Raw genomic sequence first — 20,129 nt, forward strand, 5'->3', positions numbered from 1 at the left:
GATCATACAGTAATGAAAGTGTCATTTTCGCTGGAGGGCTAGTGAACTCAAAAGCAGATGAAAAGAATAGTGAGGAACTTCCAGTGTTCATCGCAAAACTGCTGAGATGTGGGACAGAGGTCAGCACCTCAGTGCTGGGCTGCACCAGTGAGTAGGAGTGGGGTGAAGCATTCCTTCAGAGTATGAGTTGTTTTTTGAACAATCTCTAGGGATTTGCTCCGACAGGCTCTTCCAATAAGAACACAGAGGGAGACATGAGGTGGAGAAAAAGACGATCAAGTACTTGTGGGAAAATCAAGCTACAAAACTGACTTGTCACATCACTGGATAAGCTAAGAGCAAAAACACATGAGTCTAGTATGTTATAAGAAAAAGTTAAAAGAAGACAAAGCTCTGAAAGAAAAATCTTATATTTGTGTTTTGTCCAATTTTTGTAACAATTCACAGATTAGCCATAAACACGTTGCATGGAGGGAATCGTAACATTACTGTACTGAAAAGAGGACTGCTGTGGAAAACAATAATGAATCTGTGTATGCCTGATTATGCCTGACAGTTTCAGACCATCACAGTGACGAAGTCTTAGCCAGTTCTCTCAAAGATAAACATCCCTGCTTGTGTGAAACCGAGCAGTGACTCTAGAGGAAACATTTTAATGGAGAATATCTTTCAGGTAAACTCTGAGAACAGATTATCCAAAAAAACAAACAAAACAAAAACTAAGAAAAATAAACCCACCTGACAAACTCTGGACTGCAATTTAGAAGAACGTCAAACACAACCATGTGTGTTAAAATGCTCTGGTGTCTCTGGTGGATACTTTTGTTATGCAGAAGTATATATTTTTTTATTTCTTTAATTGTTAAAACATATACTGAATTATTATCAAGGTTTAACTGAATAGCAGCTTATACAGACAGTTTTTTTAATTAAAGTACATTTTAGCTACTTTTTCTTTACGATAGAAAATCTTCCTAACTGCTTTAAATAAAAATAGAAAATAATTTTAACAGCACAAAAAGATAAAAACAATGTAAATGTAGCTAATACAGGTAATGTATCAGGTATGTTGGGAAGTTCCAACATGGCCTCAGGCAAGTATGAAATGCCTTTAAAAGAATGCACGAATCATTAAATCCTATTCTCCTTGGTGAAAGCACTGTGCCAAAACCTCAGTGCCTTATTTTTTTGTCGATTGTTGTGGTTCATCCAATTCAGTTCAGTTCAATTCAGTGTTATTTATATACCAACAGATCACAACAACAGTTGCCTCAAGTCACTTGGATGCTGACTATTTCAAGAGGAGGCGAGAAAAGCATCGACTAGCACAATTTGCTGTCACCACTGTGGGGAAAGGACTGAGTTCAAAATTCTGCTGTGTTATTGCAGCATATCGGACGAGTCACAAAAAGTCACAAGCATCAAAATTAAGAATTTCTGGTCCTCCATACAAGACACAACAACAATCACTAGCACAGAAATGAAAGCGTGTTACTTCAATATCTGTAGACGATCATGGTTAAAAACAACAAATGCAAAACAAACTTTGTACCAGTGGCTCAATATTCCATCCATCCATCCATCTTCATCCGCTTTATCCGAGGCCGGGTCGCGGGGGCAGCAGCCTAAGCAAAGAGGCCCAGACCTCCCTCTCCCCAGCCACCTCCTCCAGCTTATCCGGGGGAATACCAAGGCGTTCCCAGGCCAGCCGAGAGATATAATCTCTCCAGCGTGTCCTGGGTCTGCCCCGGGGCCTCCTCCCGGTGGGACATGCCTGGAACACCTCACCCAGGAGGCGCCCAGGGGGCATCCTTGTCAGATGCCCGAACCACCTCAGCTGGCTCCTTTCGATGTGGAGCAGCAGCTGCTCTACTCTGAGCCCCTCCCGGATGGCCGAACTTCTCACCCTATCTCTAAGGGAGAGGCCAGCCACCCTTCGGAGGAAGCTCATTTCTGCCGCTTGTATCCGCGATCTCGTTCTTTCGGTCACTACCCACAGCTCGTGACCATAGGTGAGGGTAGGGACGTAGATCGACCGGTAAATTGAGAGCTTCGCTTTTACACTCAGCTCCCTCTTCACCACGACGGACCGGTGCAGCGTCCGCATTACTGCAGCTGCAGCCCCAATCCGTCTGTCGATCTCCGGCTCCCTTCTCCCATCACTCGCGAACAAGACCCCGAGATACTTGAACTCCTCCACTTGGGGCAGGAACTCATCCCCGACCCGGAGTGGGCACTCCACCCTTTTCCGGCTGAGAACCATGGCCTCAGATTTGGAGGTGCTGATCCTCATTCCCGCTGCTTCACACTCGGCTGCGAACCGCTCAATATTCTCTGAGAAAGTAAATTGGATCTGTTTTTTCTTTACTTCGAGCAGTGGAGAGCTCATTTACCCTTTAACTAAGAACTAAAATCATCCGTAATGTGGCGATGACAGCATCACACTGTGGTAGTAACGTGATGCTGCGGGTTAACGAGGTACTGCACGTTTACAGTTAGTAACTGCAGGTTCACGTGACTGTGAGGTTTTGTTACAAGTTGTTGTCGCTGGTGCAGCTGCTGAGGTTTAGCAGTTTCATTTAACACATTTTCCTGAATCTATTTCTAGTTTACTTTTTTCTCTGAGCTTTTGAACTAAACGTTTTCGCTTTTGTTTGTTCATCTTTATCAAACACTTCTTTCACAAGAAACACTGTGGAGGGGTCTTTTGCGTTAAGAGATTTGATTGGACAATCCAGTGTCAGTACTGGAAATAAACCAATGGGCTGTTTAGGTGCTCGTAGGTCCTTTATGCAAGAATCTAAATTTCTTATTGAAGCTCATCAGAAAAACTAGAAACTTTCTACCTGCACTCCAAGCTTCTCGAGATCTTGGAGGAATGACACGCTCCTTCCCATCCGTAGGCGGAGCTTTCGCATTTTGTTTTTCTCATGTCTGGAACGAATGTCTGGAGTGCAGTGACTCACATGCACAACACATGTGGAGCTACTTCACGGAGTACTAAATCCTGCCTCGTACTGTTCTCCGGTGGGTTTCTGCACACAGGCTGTCGGGAGAGTTATGAAACTAATGTGTGGGTGAGTGATTCTCATTTTCTTGTTCCTCGCTGTGGTCTGACTGGGTGTGATTTCATACTTGCTGTTTTAATTTTAAGTTTCTGGCCGTCGTAGGACAATTTAGATCTAACTAACTCTGTTACTTGTGAACCAGATTATCTGGTTCTAGGTTTGAGACTGTTAAACTCTGCACATTGACATACATTTTAAAAAATAGTCTGTTTTAATCGACACATTTGTTTGTTTGTTGTGGTGATTTCTGATACAGCACCTGAAAAAGTAATGAAATCAGCACACATCTGGGATGTTGTAGAAAATAAACTAATCACCGAAACATATAAAACATTTTTGTTTAATGGCTCGCGTTTCTGTCTTTGTGAGACATAAAATTTAAAATGAATAACTTATTTGTTGGATGTTTCTTTTGCAGACCAAGTAGAAAAACGTTGGAATCATTAACAAATGCATTACACTGCTAACACTGTTTTGGCTTTTCTCGATGTAAATTCCATTTCATTCCTTCAGCTGCTTTGGGGCATTTTCTATTTTCAGGACATATTCCTGAGCTTTTTCTGACTTCCATCTACTCATATCTATCTGTAATCTTCCTATTTAGGTTATGCTTGCTTGATGTCTTACATACCACTAACTGGGAAAATGTACATAACGTTGCTACAGTCTGTATTGGACTTTCTTTTTGAAGAACTTATAATAATCATTCAGTTTTTTTCAACTGTAGAAAGAGATTTGTCCTCTGTGTTGCATAGTTGGATTTGTTTTGCAGATTTTTCTGTTGTTCTGTGTGTGAACTGAACTGTTGCAGTTAAAAGAACTGAAAAGGGCAATGACTGTTAACAGCATTTCTTTTTTCAGCATTTGTTTTTTCTTCCTTGTATTTCAGGCATGTTCAAACTTGACTTAAAGGAATGAAAAACCTGCCTATCTGGATGTAACTGCCACCATTTTTTTCTGTTCACTGCTGCACCGTCACATGAAATCTTAGAGAAATATGATCAGGGTCTCCTGCACTATGTTTTTGGTGGTCGTGGAGTTTCTGTGGATACTGAGAGTTTCCCGAGCAGGTAAGTGAAGCAAATACTGGAGCAGCATGATGCCAAAATATTTACTTTGCTTTAACTTGCCCTTGATATCACAATATATTCAACTCTTAAGTGTTAATGAAGTGAAACTTTGCTATTTGACTGAGTTTATTAAATCACTACCAAGTATGTACAAGCGTATGCACATATTAATGCACATGACATAAAAGCAGGATTATCATAACAAATATACAGCTTTCTTACTTCTTACATCACTATATTTATATAAATCTGTAATTCCCTTGTAATTCAGCAGATTATATAAGACAATTCTTACATTTTAGTTTCCATGGAGCAAAGGTAATGTCAAAATATTTTGCTTATCTCAAGCAAAAGGCTGAATGGAAATAATAAAACTTTATACAAGCAGATCTGTAAAACAACAATTTGTAATTTTTAATGGACCAGTTGTAACCACAAGCCACTGTTTTCCAGTTACGGGTCCACAGGGACACATAATGAGACTGAAGTTGTTTAGTTGATCACATTAGCCTGTATGAGAGGTTTGATATTCACACTGTTATCTGTATGTTGAAAACAGTCGCCCAATGTTAGTCTCTGCTTCTCCTGCCGAGACACAAATGACACTAACAGGACAATAATTAAAAGTAAATATCTGCTGTAAATTAAATGTCATCTCCCACTAACACAGTCTTTAACTGATTCTCAGACTCTCAGGTCTCCTGTATTTTTATGGAGAGATGCATCTTGCCGTGCAGCTTCCATGGCAGTTCTGAACCTGTTGTCCACTGGTTTAAGACAGAAGGAAACCTTCGTGTCCATTCATACTACGGTGACCAAGACCAGCTTGTAATACAACACCAGCGCTTCAGAAGTAGGACTTCACTTTTCAAGGATCAGGTCCACAGAGGAAATGCCTCACTCCAGCTGACAGAGGTGAACGTTCAGGATGAGGGGAGATACCAGTGCTACACCAGCACCATCAGTGGAAACACAGAAATGTTCATCATCCTGAATGTGGACGGTAAAGAAATAAATATATAAAATGAAAATCAAGTGGCACCTTCTATGGAGTCAAAGCATCATGAATATACATTTATTTTAACTAGCGCTGTCAGCGTTAATGTTGATAAAATAACATTTACACCATAACCGCATTAACGGGGCAAATCTCCGTTAGTGAGTAAGCGCGGATCGCCCTGTGCATGGGACTGCACGCAAACAGAGATTTGCCCCGTTGATGCGGTTATGGTGTAAATGTCATTTTAATGAGATTAACGCTGACAGCACAAGTTTTAACACTTATTTGCACATATGAAGTAAATAACAAGTAAATACCAACAACACAACACTCACAAGCTAATGGATGCAAATTTGGGTGTGCGGGCAGGTGGCACGGACCTGTTTTGTTTTGTTTTTTGTTTTTGTTTTGTTTTTGTTTGTTTGTTTTAGGGGGGGGGGGTTTACAATAATGGCAGCTAATCGGGATACTACATGGTTGTGAAAAGATGGTCACACATCTTCTCCAATAAATACAGTACTGGTGGAGCCTGGAAGATGAGGTCAGGGTTCCAACCTTATGTGTTGGTCTAAATCCTCTGTTGATTGAGAATACTGTATTTTAAAATACTTAAAATATATATCCAGTTATTACCCCTGGTTCTATCAGCACCAGAGCAGAATGACCAGCTCTGATGGAGTTAGGTTAAACTCACTTTGTTATTTCATTTTTTTAAGGGAAAAGACTAATGCTGCCACATTTACACCCCTACACAACAAATTCAAGCATAAACAACCTAAAACCACATCACAAACCCGTTTGCACAATAACCATAAACGTACAGTAGACTCATATCAAGTAGTTCATGTCTTAAAGACCATCTCATGAACTGATGATATTTTTTACTTATACAAGGGGTTGCCAGCTTTCAAAAACCGACTCGTATGTTCTCCAAAATAAGTGTCCTCCTCAGTCATGCTGCTACATTTGGTGTACATGCTCTAATTTACTATTAACTAAATAATTATAATGGACTTGGTTGTTACCATAATAATGTGGGTTTTTTACATTGTCATCACCAAATCATTTGACTTCATCTTGACTTATAGTTGTAAAAGTGTGTCAGCACAATTCAGCTGAGAGGCAAAGGGACCATTTTGGGGTTAGAAGCCCCAGAGCCTGTGTGTAACACCAGGGCTGAGACGTAGTATTTTAATATCACACTTCAAATTATGAAAAGAATACGATACATGCTATGTCATTAATTAATAACTATATTTTGAAATGCTGCGTCAAAAAACTATGACAAATTCTATATTTTATTGTGGTCTGAGATTCACAAATTACACATTTTTTGTTGAATTAAATCATGTTAACTTGAAATAAACAGAAAAGACTAGTTGAGACAACAAACTCTCTTTCTGACCTTTTTAGTAAAGTTTTTTCTTTTTCAGCTCCAGTCCACTTCAAATACATAAAAAATATATGACACATGCTACATCATTAATCATTATCTGTATTTTGAAATGCTGTGTCAAACACTAAGACAAATGCTATATTTTACTGTGGTATGAGATTCAAGAATTACATGATTTTTGTTAAATTAAATCATGTTAACATGAAATAAACAGAAAAGACAAGAAAATCTCTTTCTGACTTTTTTAGTAATTATTTTTCTTTTGTTTTGTTTTTTTTCTTCTTTTTTTCAGCTCCAGTCCGTAAAGTCGATCTCCAACAAGTAGGACAAAGGATCACCTGCAGCTCAGAGGGGATCTACCCTAAACCTGAGATCACCTGGTCCACCTACCCTTCATCCAGCATCACCAACAACAAAACAACAGTCCATCAGACTGAGCAGCAGCTTTACAACATCACCAGTTCTCCGATACTTCCAAACAGTGACATGGATCTGAATTACAGCTGTGTAGTCAGCACTCGCAGAAACAGGAAGAGCGCAACCTTCAGGCAACAAGGTGAGTTTAACATCTCATTTGGAAAATAAGAGTTCCACCTTTTAAAATCTTCATTTAGGTTTGAAAAGTTGTTGAAGTCATTTTGTTCTTTTCTTAAACGTTAGACCTTACTTTTTTGTATTTCATGTAATCAAAGGAAATATTAGTCTATCCTTCAGAGTTTGGTGTCTGAGGATAAGTCTCTACAGATATTAAAGAAATTAAGTCACGCTGTAATGAGTCATCAGCTTATACACACTAGAAAGGTGAAACCAAACATTTTAAATCAGAATCAAATAAAAAATTGGTTTTTTTGTGTTTGCATCTGTTTTTTCAGGATTAGTGACTGAGAGCCAGTCTGAAACAATAATCCACTGTTCCCCCTCACACACCCCTGTAACAAACCTCATCTGGAGATTCGACCACAGTCAGATCATCCTGACAAAGACTAACAGTCAGTACACAGTCTCAGAGGAGTGGAAGCAGCATGTAAAGGACGTGTCAGAGTCAGGCAGCCTCACACTGCAGGACTTATCCTCAGATCAGGAGGGAACATACACGTGTGAACTCGCTGATGCTGTGGAGGCTAAAATAACTAATATCCTTGTGAAGATCAATGAAGGTAAATTAACATCATTATTTTCCTTTTTATGGGTGTAAGCATAGCAAAAAAAACACACTGCAATTTTTGAATATCAGATATCAGTGGGGAAAATGTTTTGCTCGATACCGTTACTGATATAACTGAGTAATCTGTCAGGAACACTGTCAATATTTTGTTTTGTTTTTTTAATAAAAAAGTTTTTCCCCGCGTGTGATGATGATGGTGGAGTGGACTGAGCTGATCAAACTGACTCTTTTCTTCCCTCCTTTTTAAAGATTAATATCACAGACATTTTTATATTCCCTGGTCCACATTTATTTACAATTTATTTACCTGTTGCCATGGTGAACTGTGCTAATAAAGCTCCATTGATGATGTTTTGCTGCCAGACTCAGAGTTGTTCATCTCACAGCTAATAAACTCAAAATGCATTTTTAAATTCTTCCAAGGAAAAAAATCAGTTATCTGACCTCTTTTTCATTTCAGGGAATTCATCTAATGTTGGAGCAATCGTAGGAGTGGTCATTGCAGTCATTGTAGTTTTAGGCTTATTAGTAACTCTCCTGGTACTGCGGAATAATCAGGTAAAAAGACATTTTACACACAGTATTTAATTCCATCTTAATATTGTGTTTGTTGTTTGAAGTGATGATTTTTCATGGTTTGTAAAACATTCCTCAGGTTACAAAGAATGTGAGAAAACTTTCAAGAGTGAAACCAGAACATGATTAAATCTTATGTCTTAAAACACAGAGCAGCTCTCTGTGAACAGTGTGGAATCTAAAGGTCTAAACTGTTCTCTGCGTTCAGTCTAGTTTCTAGTTTTTTTTTTATATGATTTAATAAATAATTAATAGATTATTACTAATTCATTTGAATTCAGGATTGAAATTATTTCACCACTATGCATAACTGATATGTTATGGTGGAAGCTGGTGCAGCTGGAATCACTGCAGTTTATTTAAATCTGTAGAAGTTGTGCTTCATGATGAATACACAGTATGTGATTGTTTTTATTGTCATTTAACAGAAATGCTTCTTTTACTCTGGATTTAAACAGTAAATTCGATTTGAATCTGGGAAATTTTGACAGTCATAAATATGATAATTCAGATAAGTACATTTACATATTTTTGTATCTATTAAAAGGAAGCTGACACACGCAAGACTTTATCAAAGGTGTGAGCATCACAGCAGATGCCTTTGTGTCAAAGTAGCTGAAGATAAAACACAGAAAAACATGAAGGTGATTTTCCTGTTCTGGGATTTTATAAAAATTATCTGCAGTACATCAAAAATGAAAGAAAACCATTAATCAACACATGAACATTACCTCTGAAGTTACAGCGGTTTTATTAGAGACACGGCTAAGCGTTTTGCATTTTGCTTAATTTTAAAAAGTTTAAATTTGTTCAATATTGAACAGCAGAAATTAGGTTTACTTTTCGGAAGTAAGTAAAAGGGGGAAAAAAACATCGGCCGACAGCACTGTAAACAACGGTAGACTTGTGCGTAACAAGCAAGTGAATAATGCAGAAAAGAGAGAGAGAGAGAGAGAGAGAGAGAAAGAGCTGTGCATGAAGTGTGATTTTTATCCTGAAAAGTCAGCAAAAGTCAGAGGGAATTCATGACGATGTTTATGTGAAGCGTAGTTTGGATCTTCTTTTGCTGCTGGCTCGGTCAATATTGTTTGGAGAGAGATAAAACTAACAGCCATATGATCAGCGCAAAAAGGGCCTAAACACACAGCGCGACCCGCGGATCAGAATCAGCAGCTGTCGGCTTTCAGCCCCGACCGTGTCCGTGCCGTCGGGTGAGAAAGGCGACATCTCACTGATTCTGATCCGCGGGTCGCGCTGTGTGTTTACGTCTTTGTGCAGAAGCCATGTTCCTGCTCTCATTTACTGTCTTAGCTGTTTGGTAGTTGTTGAAATTTTGTGATCTTTCACCTGAGATTCTGGCATTTCGGACAAAATAAATTCATATTAAAAAATCGTTTCAGGATTTTAATGAATCGATTTTACGTTATCCAAGCCAGAATCGATTTTAATCGATAAATCGATTATAAAAACCCACCCCTAATTTCAAGCATCACCCTCCATTTAATTTCAATTCAATTCAATTTTATTTATATAGCGCCAAATCACAACAAAAGTCGCCTCAAGGCGCTTCATAGATACAGAGAAAAACCCAACAATCATATGACCCCCTATGAGCAAGCACTTTGGCGACAGTGGGAAGGAAAAACTCCCTTTTAACAGGAAGAAACCTCCGGCAGAACCAGGCTCAGGGAGGGGCGGGGCCATCTGCTGCGACCGGTTGGGGTGAGAGAAGGAAGACAGGATAAAGACATGCTGTGGAAGAGAGACAGAGGTTAATAACAGATATGATTCAATGCAGAGAGGTCTGTTAATACATAGTGAGTGAGAAAGGTTACTGGAAAGGAAAAACTCAATGCATCATGGGAATCCCCCAGCACTCTACACCTATTGCAGCATAACTAAGGGAGGATTCAGGGTCACCTGGTCCAGCCCTAACTATATGCTTTAGCAAAAAGGAAAGTTTTAAGCCTAATCTTAAAAGTAGAGATAGTGTCTGTCTCCTGAATCCAAACTGGAAGCTGGTTCCACAGAAGAGGGGCCTGAAAACTGAAGGCTCTGCCTCCCATTCTACTTTTAAATACTCTAGGAACAACAAGTAGGCCTGCAGAGCGAGAGTGAAGTGCTCTAATAGGGTGATATGGTACTACAAGGTCATTAAGATAAGATGGGGCCTGATTATTTAAGACCTTGTATGTGAGGAGCAGGATTTTGAATTCAATTCTGGATTTAACAGGAAGCCAATGAAGGGAAGCCAAAACAGGAGAAATATGCTCTCTCTTTCTAGTCCCTGTAAGGACTCTTGCTGCAGCATTTTGGATTAGCTGAAGGCTTTTCAGTGAGTTTTTTGGACATCCTGATAATAATGAATTACAGTCGTCCAGCCTGGAACTAATAAATGCATGAACTAGTTTTTCAGCGTCACTCTGAGACAGGATATTTCTAATTTTAGAGATGTTGCGCAAATGGAAGAAAGCATTTAACATGTCAGGTCTGCCATTCTAACCCAATCAGCCTTGTGCTCGTCAACATTCTCACCTGAGTTAAGAAGACGATTACTGAAATGGTCTCAGCAGGTCCTTTAATGACAGTGCAGTGGTAAGGGGTTTTTTTTGGGATTAAGTTCATTTTCATGGCAAAGAAGGACGATGCAATTCATCTGATCACTCTTCATAACATTCTGGAGTGTATGCAAATTGCTATTATAAAACTTAAGCAGCAACTTTTCCAATTTCCAATATTTATGTAATTCTCACCACGACTGTATACTCTTGAAGGAATCACATCCTGACTCACTATTGATCACATCTGGACGTTCACTCGGAGAGACTCTGCTTCAGTTACAAATACACTGGGTGCCCCCATCAGCTCATTAAAGGGGGTACCCATGAAAACCATTCATGGTGTTTTCAAGAGAATTAAAATATTTTAATCAGCTTTCTACAGTTTTACATTTCAGTTATTTCATATGAAATATGTCTGTTTAATGTGAGGTAGATGTGGACACTGACTTTGTTGCTCCTTGGCTGTTATGGTACAGTGCAGCTTTTTGAGTTTATTATCTAACACTTAATGAAAATACTTATTCAAAAAATATTTTTGTTTATAATTACTTTTATTATATTTTGTTGTATATATATTTTTGCCAAATACAGTATGTTTCACACTTTCAGGTCTGGTCTCTGTTGTTGATTATGTTCTATAGATTTAAATAGCTTAGACTTTTTCATTTTTGTAACACCACCTGGTAAATCAGTCCAACTGTAATCCAAGTGTGATTTTGGAGGAAAGACAGACAGTGTTTTTGTTTTTCAAATCAAATCACTTTTATTATCACATGTGCAGGTACGCTGGTACATTACATGCGAGTGAAATTCTTGTGTGCGAGCTTCACAAGCAACAGCGTTGCGCAAAAATACAATAAAATAAAACAAGCAAAATATAAGGACGGCTAAATCTTTTCCTTCGATAAAGATCGATGTCAAGCAAACAACTACGGGATACAACTGAAATACTTATTCACAACATCTTAATTATATACGTAAAATAAGACAACCGAAACATGTCGAACCCCAGAAGCAAAAGCTGAGATACAGATGAAAGGCTGCTGAACACGGATGCACAGCAGACGAGGAGGAGCTCGGTGGATAGATTCATGTTTATATAACTGCTCCATCATATATTAAGTCAGAAGTAGGACTTCACTTTCCAAGGATCAGGTCTCCAGAGGAAACGCCTCACTCCAGCTGACAGAGGTGAACATTCAGGATGAGGGGAGATACCAGTGCCACACCAGCACCATCAGTGAAATGTTCATCATCCTGAATGTGGACGGTAACAAAACTCTTTTTAAAAAGAGAGGAAAGACTAAAGCTGCCACGTTTACAGCCTACGCAAGAAATTGAACCACAAACAACATCTTGAACCCGTATTATTAACTAAATAATTATAATAGTCTGAGTTGTTACTACAATACCTAATCAGTGATGTGGTTATTCAGCATTGTCATTCCCAAATCATATGACCTCTGACCTTTGACTCATAGTTGTTAAAGTGTGTCAGAGGAATTCAGCTGAGAGCCAAAGGGACTTTCTGAGGTTTGAAGCCCCGAGGCCTGTCTGTGACACCAGGACTGATCCAGAGTCATTTTTATAACACTTCAAATACATAAAGAATACATGACATGTTACATCATTAATCATTATCTGTATTTAGAAATGCTTTGTCAAAACACTAAGACGAATGTTATATTTTACTGTGGTCAGATTCAGATTCAATTTACAGAAAAGGAAAATTGTGACATGAAAATCTCTTTCTGACTTCTTTAGAAATATATTTTTCTTTTGGTTTTTTTTAATTCTTAGAGGGGTTTTTTCAGCACCAGTCCGTAAAGTTAATCTCCAAAGAGTAGGACAAAGGATCACCTGCAGCTCAGACGGGATCTACCCTCACCCTGAGCCCACCTGGTCCACCAGTCCTTCATCCAGCATCACCACCAACAACACAACAGCCCAATAGACTGAGCAGCAGCTTTACAGCATCAGCAGTTCTCTGATACTTCCAAACAGTGACATGGATCTATATTACATCTGTGCAGTCAGCACTGGCAGAAACAGGAAGAGAGCAACCTTCAGAAAAAGAGATTATACATCCATCCATCCAGTGGAACATTTTCATCAGATCTTTACAGGAGATTCGATCTGAACTCTGTGGAGTCTGATCTCAAGGGTTTTAAGTCTGACACTGAAACCAGAGGATCTTTCTGTCTCTCCAGACTCACTGTGATCCAGTGATGGGAGTGATTTCAGCCCTGAGTGATCACGCTGATGTTTGCACAGAGCAGACAATGAGGTGAATGTTTTGGCACATTGGTAACAGTGAAACAGTTTATTAGTAAAGTGGGATCGTTTGTGTTTGGAGTATGAACTGAGATTCCTGAAGCTCTTGTCACACTGGTCACAGCTGTAGTTTCCTTCCATGTGTGTATGTTCATGATAGATACGACTACCTGGATGTGAGAAGCTTTTTTCACAGTGTCTGCACTTGTATGGTTTCTCTCCTGTGTGGATTCGTTTGTGTCTTTTAAGGGTGACTGCAGTGATGAAAGATGACCCACACTGATCACAGAGGTGCTTTTTAACCCCACTGTGAATCAGTTCATGTTGTTTTAAGTAACTTGATGTGGGGAAGCCTCTCCCACATTCTTTGCAGTATTTCAGTTTGTCTCCAGTGTGTCTACGTTGATGTATTTTTAGGTCAGCTTGCCAACTGAAAGTTTTTCCACAAAAGTCACAATGAAAGTCTTTCCCACCACCACGGTGATGACAGGGTTGAGAACTGGATCCATCTGTGTCGTTCTGCTTCTAAACAAAGACACAAAGACAGTGTAAGTCAGTCCTTCAACATTTTTTTCCTGAACGTCGCCTGAAGGAAAGAGCATCTCTGCAGACGTCCAATTACATTTTACTGTTTCAGTTAACACAGATAAAAATATAAATACATACCTCACAGTAACTGCACTTGTAGAGTCTCTTTCTGGTGTGGATCTGTTGGTGTCGTCTTAGGGAATGTGGAGATTGAAAAGTCTTCTCACACAGGTCACATTTATAAGGTCTCTCATCAGTGTGGGAAAACATGTGTTGTTGTAACTGTTTGTTGGTTATAAACTGTTTGCCACACTGATCACAGCAGTACACATCATGTCCGGTGTGAATGCGTAGGTGTCTATTTCGATTCCGTCTATGGCTGAAAGTTTTTCCACAGATGTCACAGCTGTATGCCTTAATTCCAGAGTGGGTAACTAGATGACTCTGTAAGCTGCTACTGTGAGTAAAAGCTCTGCCACACTGATCACAGCTGTACGCTTTAACTCCACTGTGGATGAGTTGGTGTGTTTTTAGGTAACCCTTCAAGGAAAAAGACTTTCCACACAAGTCACAGCTGAACGGTCTCTCTCCAGTGTGGATGACCTGATGCTGTTTTAGATTACCCTTCTCAGTAAACTCCTTCCCACACTCGTCACAGCTGTATGTTTTGTCTCTCTTTCTTCTGTGAGGTTTGTCGGCCTCCTGAGAGTGCTGACTTCTCGCTCCATGTTGGTCCTGCAGTGACAGAGATACAAACAGAGGCAGTGAGTGAAATGCAGTCGTGGAACAAACTCAACCTTCAAACTCCCTCCAATAACACTAGTTTTAAACCTGAAGGTGGAGTGTGGCACCAAACACCTTAAAGGTCTCTTATCCCCACCTGCTGGTAGTTCTAACACATTACATCCAACCTGCTGTTAAAAATAATTCATGACTGTTCAAACGTTTCACTGTAGAAAACATTGGATTCATTTTTCATTAATGGCAATTAAATGACCTTCATTTTCAATCTATATTATGGCATTTCGTTTTTCATGAGCAAAAAAAGCTCAAAAAAGGGAAAACATACACACTTAATGTGTTTACTGCCTGATATCGGGCTACCGTTGTGGTACTTTGAACGCGTTTTTTGCAGTGATGAACCAATATTAAGTCTATTTATACAGCAATGATAGCAATAATATTATTAGTAGTAATAATAAAATTCCCCAGCATGTATTTTATCCTGTCTTCCTTTTTTCGCCCCAACCGCTCTCTGAAGATGGCCCCGCCTCTCTGTGAGCCTCATTCTGCTGGAGGTTTCTTCCTGTAAAAAGGGAGTTTTTCCTTCCCACTGTCACCAACGTGCTTACTCAAAGAGGGTCATATGATTGATGGGTTTTCTCTGTATGTATTATTGTAGGATCCACATTACAATAAAAAGCACCTTGAGGTGACTGTTGTTTTGATTTGGTGCTGTATAAGTAACACTGAATTGAATTGAAAATGTAATTAATACTACTACTAATAATAATAACGAATAACAATTGCTTGTGACTTCTTAATGTTTGTAAACACCATTTAAAAATACATAATAAAATGCAACACAGTCATATAACAGGTTGGGAGGATGAGAGTTTTAGACGTGACTGATTATTTGGTGAAACTGTGATATTTTCCTCACCTCCTGTGTTGAGCTCATTGTTTCCTCTGTAGTGACTCAGCTGAGTCCAGATGGCTGAAAATGTTCCTCTGCTGCTCCGTCAGACTCTTCTCCTCCTGCTGATCAGCTGGGACACAAAACAGATCTTTGTTAGGCTCCACACTGCACTGAAGAGTCAAAGTGTCTCATATGTTCATCTGACAACACAAAGTACAAATTTCACTCTGATTGCTTGTAGAAATCTTGTGAGACGTGTTGTGCTGCAAAGTGAGGAAACTCTCTCACTCACTTATACTTCAGGAGGAACTTTGTGACATTGGCTCTAATATTCTAAGCAGCCCTTTACTATGACAGGGCCAGAAAGTCCTATTTGAAGGTTTGGGAGAAGGACCATGTTAAAGGTGGATTGGGGTTTATACACTTTGTTATGATACAGGTAAGGCTGTAAGAGCCTGAGAAGGTGTCCTGAATGAACCTCTAAAACCAGTTTTCAGCTAACGACTCTGCTTCAGTCTGGAAAACAGCAACTACAAGTTTAAAGACTCCAACAATTCACACCCAGCAACAGCCTGAACAGCTCCTCCTGTGGTTTCCACAAACAGGGACAGACCTGTTACTCCCCCACCCCACACTTTCAACTCCTTCAGCCCCCCAGTCCCACCCCCCACCCCAACCATTCATAATAACAGAGACCCACACCTGATCACCACTTCACAAGTCTCTCCAGCCCCCATGGTGCCACTCTCCAAACTCCACCATTCCCCAAACTTTGATTCTGTTCATCTGGACGTAGCTTTTTGTGGGAGAAACGTTTCGTCACTCATCCAAGTGACTTCTTCAGTCTCAGCCGACTGCAGGTTTCCCCAATCTTCAACAGTGCATTTGCATAATGACTGAAACTAGAACCACTGAAGGAACAATGGGCTGGGAGGTCAGTTATTGAGCATTAATATGCAAATCCTCATGATCATTGATCAACAACCTCTGATCACTTGCAGCGACTCCCCAACTCTCTCTGAATGGTACTCATGGCCATTGATCAGCGGTCTTTGATTAATGAGCTTTGATCAGTGGTTTCAGTGCTTTCCTTCCTGCTTTGACTGCAGCTGTGTTTGACACAGGAAGACATTATTACATTCTTCACGATTATACTTTATTCTTTTTGGGGGAAGTGCAGCTTTAAACCTTCACATGATTCAAGTCAACCCAACAAATCAATCTGAACGATCACAAGTGGGAAAAACTTCTGTAGATAAAATAAAATAAAAATTCAATCCACAACATGATTAAAAACATGATTCTCCCAAATCACCAGGAGCTGCACATTAACCACCACAATATATTTTATTCTCTGTGCTTTCAAATATGAACACTGTTTACTTTCATCTCTGTTTCATTAGTTTTTGTTAACATCTTCCTGTGCATCACTTTACAGCAGCCACACTCATTAAAATGAGACTTTGTAGGAGTTCACTTCCTCTCATGTGTTCATCCACAGCAGCTGGACAATAAAGTTTATTGTGACCCTGATACTGCAGCAGATCGCTCTCATCCATTTCCTGTTATCACTTCAAATAGAAACGAGGCTGTAGAGGTTTGGTGCAGGCAGAAAAACAGCTGCAGGGACAATGAAAAGACTTTTCTGCTCCAACTTCTCCCAGCATGCTGAGCTAATGATTAGTTGGTGTTTTTCTCCAAACACTCTCTCACTCTTCTCTCAACGTGTTCACAATAAACTGTGAACAGACACCGAGGAGAGCAGCAGAAGACCTCATTCAGGAGCTAAACTCAACATGAACTGAACTCACAGTAAAGTTAGCTCGGTGCTTACCTTTAGATGAGCCCACAAACCGAGAGAAACTCCGCGATGAAGCTGCAACTCTTTCCAAACACAGGAAACAGATCAGGGAGCAGAGACCCACGTGGTTCACGCTGATCTCAGCTACGATCCAGGAGACAAGGGTGGGCAGATCGATGCAGATATCGATCCAAACGGTGGTACTACTTTAGTCTCTTTGAATGAAAAAACAGCTCTCTGTGCCAACGCCTCCTCTCGTGGAGCGTCCTCACTTTGCTCCGCCCCCTCCTTCTTCTTCTTTACATCGTTTTTTGGCGGTTGTCAAACAACAAAATGATGAATTACCGCCACCAACTGGTGTGGAGTGTGAACTGGAACGTCGACCCTCAAATCCTCCCATTTTACTCTTTTAAAAACTGGAATAAGGCCTGATAACTTTCACTTCTTGAGTCATTTTGCAGTAAATCAATAAGATCCAGTTTCATTTTTATGTTACTGAGGTTTTGGATCAGTTACCTTCTCACAGTGTAATATAACATGCTCTACAGTTTCTTCTTTTCTCTTTCTTGAATGATTTGAATGGAGGTTATAATCCACCATCACTGAACTGAAGAGATCTCTAAGTAGGAAGTCATCAGTTCAGTTTTTGATCAATTTCAGGGTATTTTATTTTACTGGCGAAGTTGTTTTGGTGATTTTAGGTTTTCTTAGTGGTTATATTAATGTTATGAAATTGTATTTTATTTATTAATTCATGTATGTATTTCCTTTTAAATATAGCACTAATTTACAATGGGAGTTTCCAAGTTGTGTTATTGCTGGGTAAATGTCATTTAGAGATTTGTAAACATATTCTAATAATATCTTTAACAGGAGTGGCTGGTTTTAAAAATTGGATTGTTTATGTCTGTAATATTTCATTAATCTCTGTTACTCTGTTATTTCTCTCCAGACTCAACCTTGTTTTTCCCTATAAAACACAGTTATACATCAAATATTATAAATCTGACTTTGACAAATATTTAGATCTTCACACATTTCAGGGTCCAAGTTTGGGTTGACTGAAGTGTTTGCTTTTATCCCCACAACTTCCTAAACATTTTACTGTTATACATAAACAGAAACGAAAAATCTAAAACATGATATATGCATTACTGTCTTCAGCCTCTAGGGCTGATTATCAGGAAGTACATTCTCCTCCGATAAGCAGCTAAAAGCACTTCTCTAACCAAAGGCTGCAAATAGACAACATAAAAGTTTAGAAACAGTAAAACAGATTCACAGAAGCCACAATGATATTAAACATACAGCACTGACAGTGATGACAGAAAACATTACAGGTGAGTTTCAAAAACAATAACACAAATACAGGGTTGAAGTTTATGAAACTGATGAAAGATTTATTACCTTTTAAAATACTAGTACTATTTAAAATACAAAACCTGAGAAACACAGAGGAAAGGCTGCTGAACACAGATGCACAGCAGGTGAGGAGGAGCTCGATGGAAATGAGGAAATAATGCTTGAACACAAATTTTGTTTTGCTGGAAAACTGAACAACCCAGCACATTCAGGAGTTCAAGAACACAGAGCACACAGTCAACACTGAACTCGAGTCTTTACAGTGAGAAAACTCCCACTTTGGAACTAAAAGAACAAAAATGCTTGATTCATCATAATTTCCTTTATATATTTCAAAATATCAGCTAAAGAGAATGTTGTGATATTTTGATACCATGGTAGCATTTACAGGATATTGTTTTGTAGTGATATTATACAGAAAAGAGTTACTCAATAAGGCCCATTTACTAGTTGTTTTTCTCTTTCTCTCTGACCCAAGAATTGATGTGTAAGAATCACAGGCTGGTACCCCAAGGTCGAAAATACCACAGAGACGAGACCACTTCCTTACTCCCATCCTCCCTTCCTTATCTTTTAGAAAAGAGCTTGTTAAAAAGCCAGGTGGTTTGTTTCAGAATTCACTAATGAAAGAACTCTGTATTCTATGTCTAGGAGTGTATTTTGCTGGGATGATCATAAATTGTAACTGAAGAGATAAACTACACAAAGGATACTTCTTTGCTCACAAGGCAGGAAGACGTTTCCTTATTTGGTCTGTACCGGTTTGAACTGAGAACCTGCTGACACACGAACCTTTTTTTTCCTCTATATAAGCTGTTTTGTACTGAATAAACCTTTGAGTTGGTTTGGGAAGGCAACCTGAAGCAGTCTGTGTTTCCTTGTTCTCCCAAGCTACTCCCGGCGCTGTAACTAACCCAGCTGAACGGCATACCTGAGCGTTACTTTGAATAATTAGGAATCTTATAAGGAAAGGACAAAACTCTGCTTATCGGTGCTCACGCCTTGGAGGGAAACCGGGACGGAGATTTTCTCTTCAGAAAATAAATAAATTAAATTGCTGCACATTTGGCAGACTAACATGTTAAGATTATTCAAAAATCAAATTTATGTTTTTATAACATTAAATGTAAAGATTCAAATGGAAGTTTTTCTAAAGTTATTTCATGATATTTATATTATGAAAAGCAGTTTTGACATTTTAAGTTTTTCCCATTTTCAGATAAAATAAAGACGCACAAAACAAAAGCAAACAACAAGAACACAAAGCTGGAAAACCCACCCGATTGACCAAAAGCAACTCAAAATACTCCCACACAACAGAACCTCCTCTATTCCTCGCTGGCTCCAAATCTCTCAGCAGAGGCGGAGGCAAACTTTACATACACCCAGGGTTTAGCCCTAATCCGGGGGGGGGGGTTTAGAAATGACTGAAAGACAGGACACCTTAAACTAGTTTTTTAATTAAGCAGCAAGGCAGAACAAAATCAGGGCTGCATCAAGACACGAGGACTAAACCCCAATTCAACCAGACTCAGAATGAAAACAGGACTACAGCAGTTCACAATCAGGACTACTTAGGACTTAACCAAGACAGAACCAGAATCAGAACTAGATGATAGTAGCACTAAAAATCATCATAGACCTGCACTACACTTATTTTTTAATTCTACCAAAGTCCACTATTTAGAT

General features: G+C 39.3%; 2 protein-coding genes across 5 annotated transcripts; one reads left to right on the forward strand and one right to left on the reverse strand.

Moving 5' to 3' along the window:
- The first annotated feature begins 2,936 nt into the window (after positions 1–2,936).
- LOC145431165 (uncharacterized) lies at positions 2,937–13,786 on the forward strand. 4 transcript variants are annotated; one of them, XM_080306631.1, is made up of 7 exons: positions 2,937–3,077; positions 3,958–4,138; positions 4,827–5,141; positions 6,827–7,090; positions 7,407–7,691; positions 8,160–8,257; positions 12,637–13,786. In XM_080306631.1, exons 2-7 carry the CDS (start codon positions 4,066–4,068, stop codon positions 12,661–12,663), a joined length of 1,062 nt encoding a protein of 353 aa, XP_080162757.1. In that variant the 5' UTR covers positions 2,937–3,077; positions 3,958–4,065; the 3' UTR covers positions 12,664–13,786. The 4 variants fall into 4 exon arrangements, with proteins under 4 accessions (XP_080162757.1, XP_080162754.1, XP_080162755.1 ...); XM_080306628.1 differs by lacking the exon at positions 12,637–13,786 and adding an exon at positions 11,050–11,444; XM_080306629.1 differs by lacking the exon at positions 12,637–13,786 and adding an exon at positions 8,355–8,545.
- Positions 11,574–17,374, reverse strand: LOC145431164 (uncharacterized). The gene is made up of 4 exons (XM_080306627.1): positions 17,112–17,374; positions 15,302–15,407; positions 13,777–14,373; positions 11,574–13,635 (listed from the first exon to the last, which is right to left on the reverse strand). The coding sequence occupies exons 2-4, from the start codon at positions 15,317–15,319 to the stop codon at positions 12,949–12,951; spliced, it is 1,302 nt and encodes a 433-aa protein (XP_080162753.1). The 5' UTR covers positions 15,320–15,407; positions 17,112–17,374; the 3' UTR covers positions 11,574–12,948.
- Between the last annotated feature and the right edge of the window lie 2,755 nt (positions 17,375–20,129).

Source organism: Astatotilapia calliptera, chromosome 9 (genome assembly GCF_964374335.1).
Source record: "Astatotilapia calliptera chromosome 9, fAstCal68.1, whole genome shotgun sequence".
In the NCBI taxonomy this organism is placed as follows: Eukaryota; Metazoa; Chordata; class Actinopteri; order Cichliformes; family Cichlidae; genus Astatotilapia; species Astatotilapia calliptera.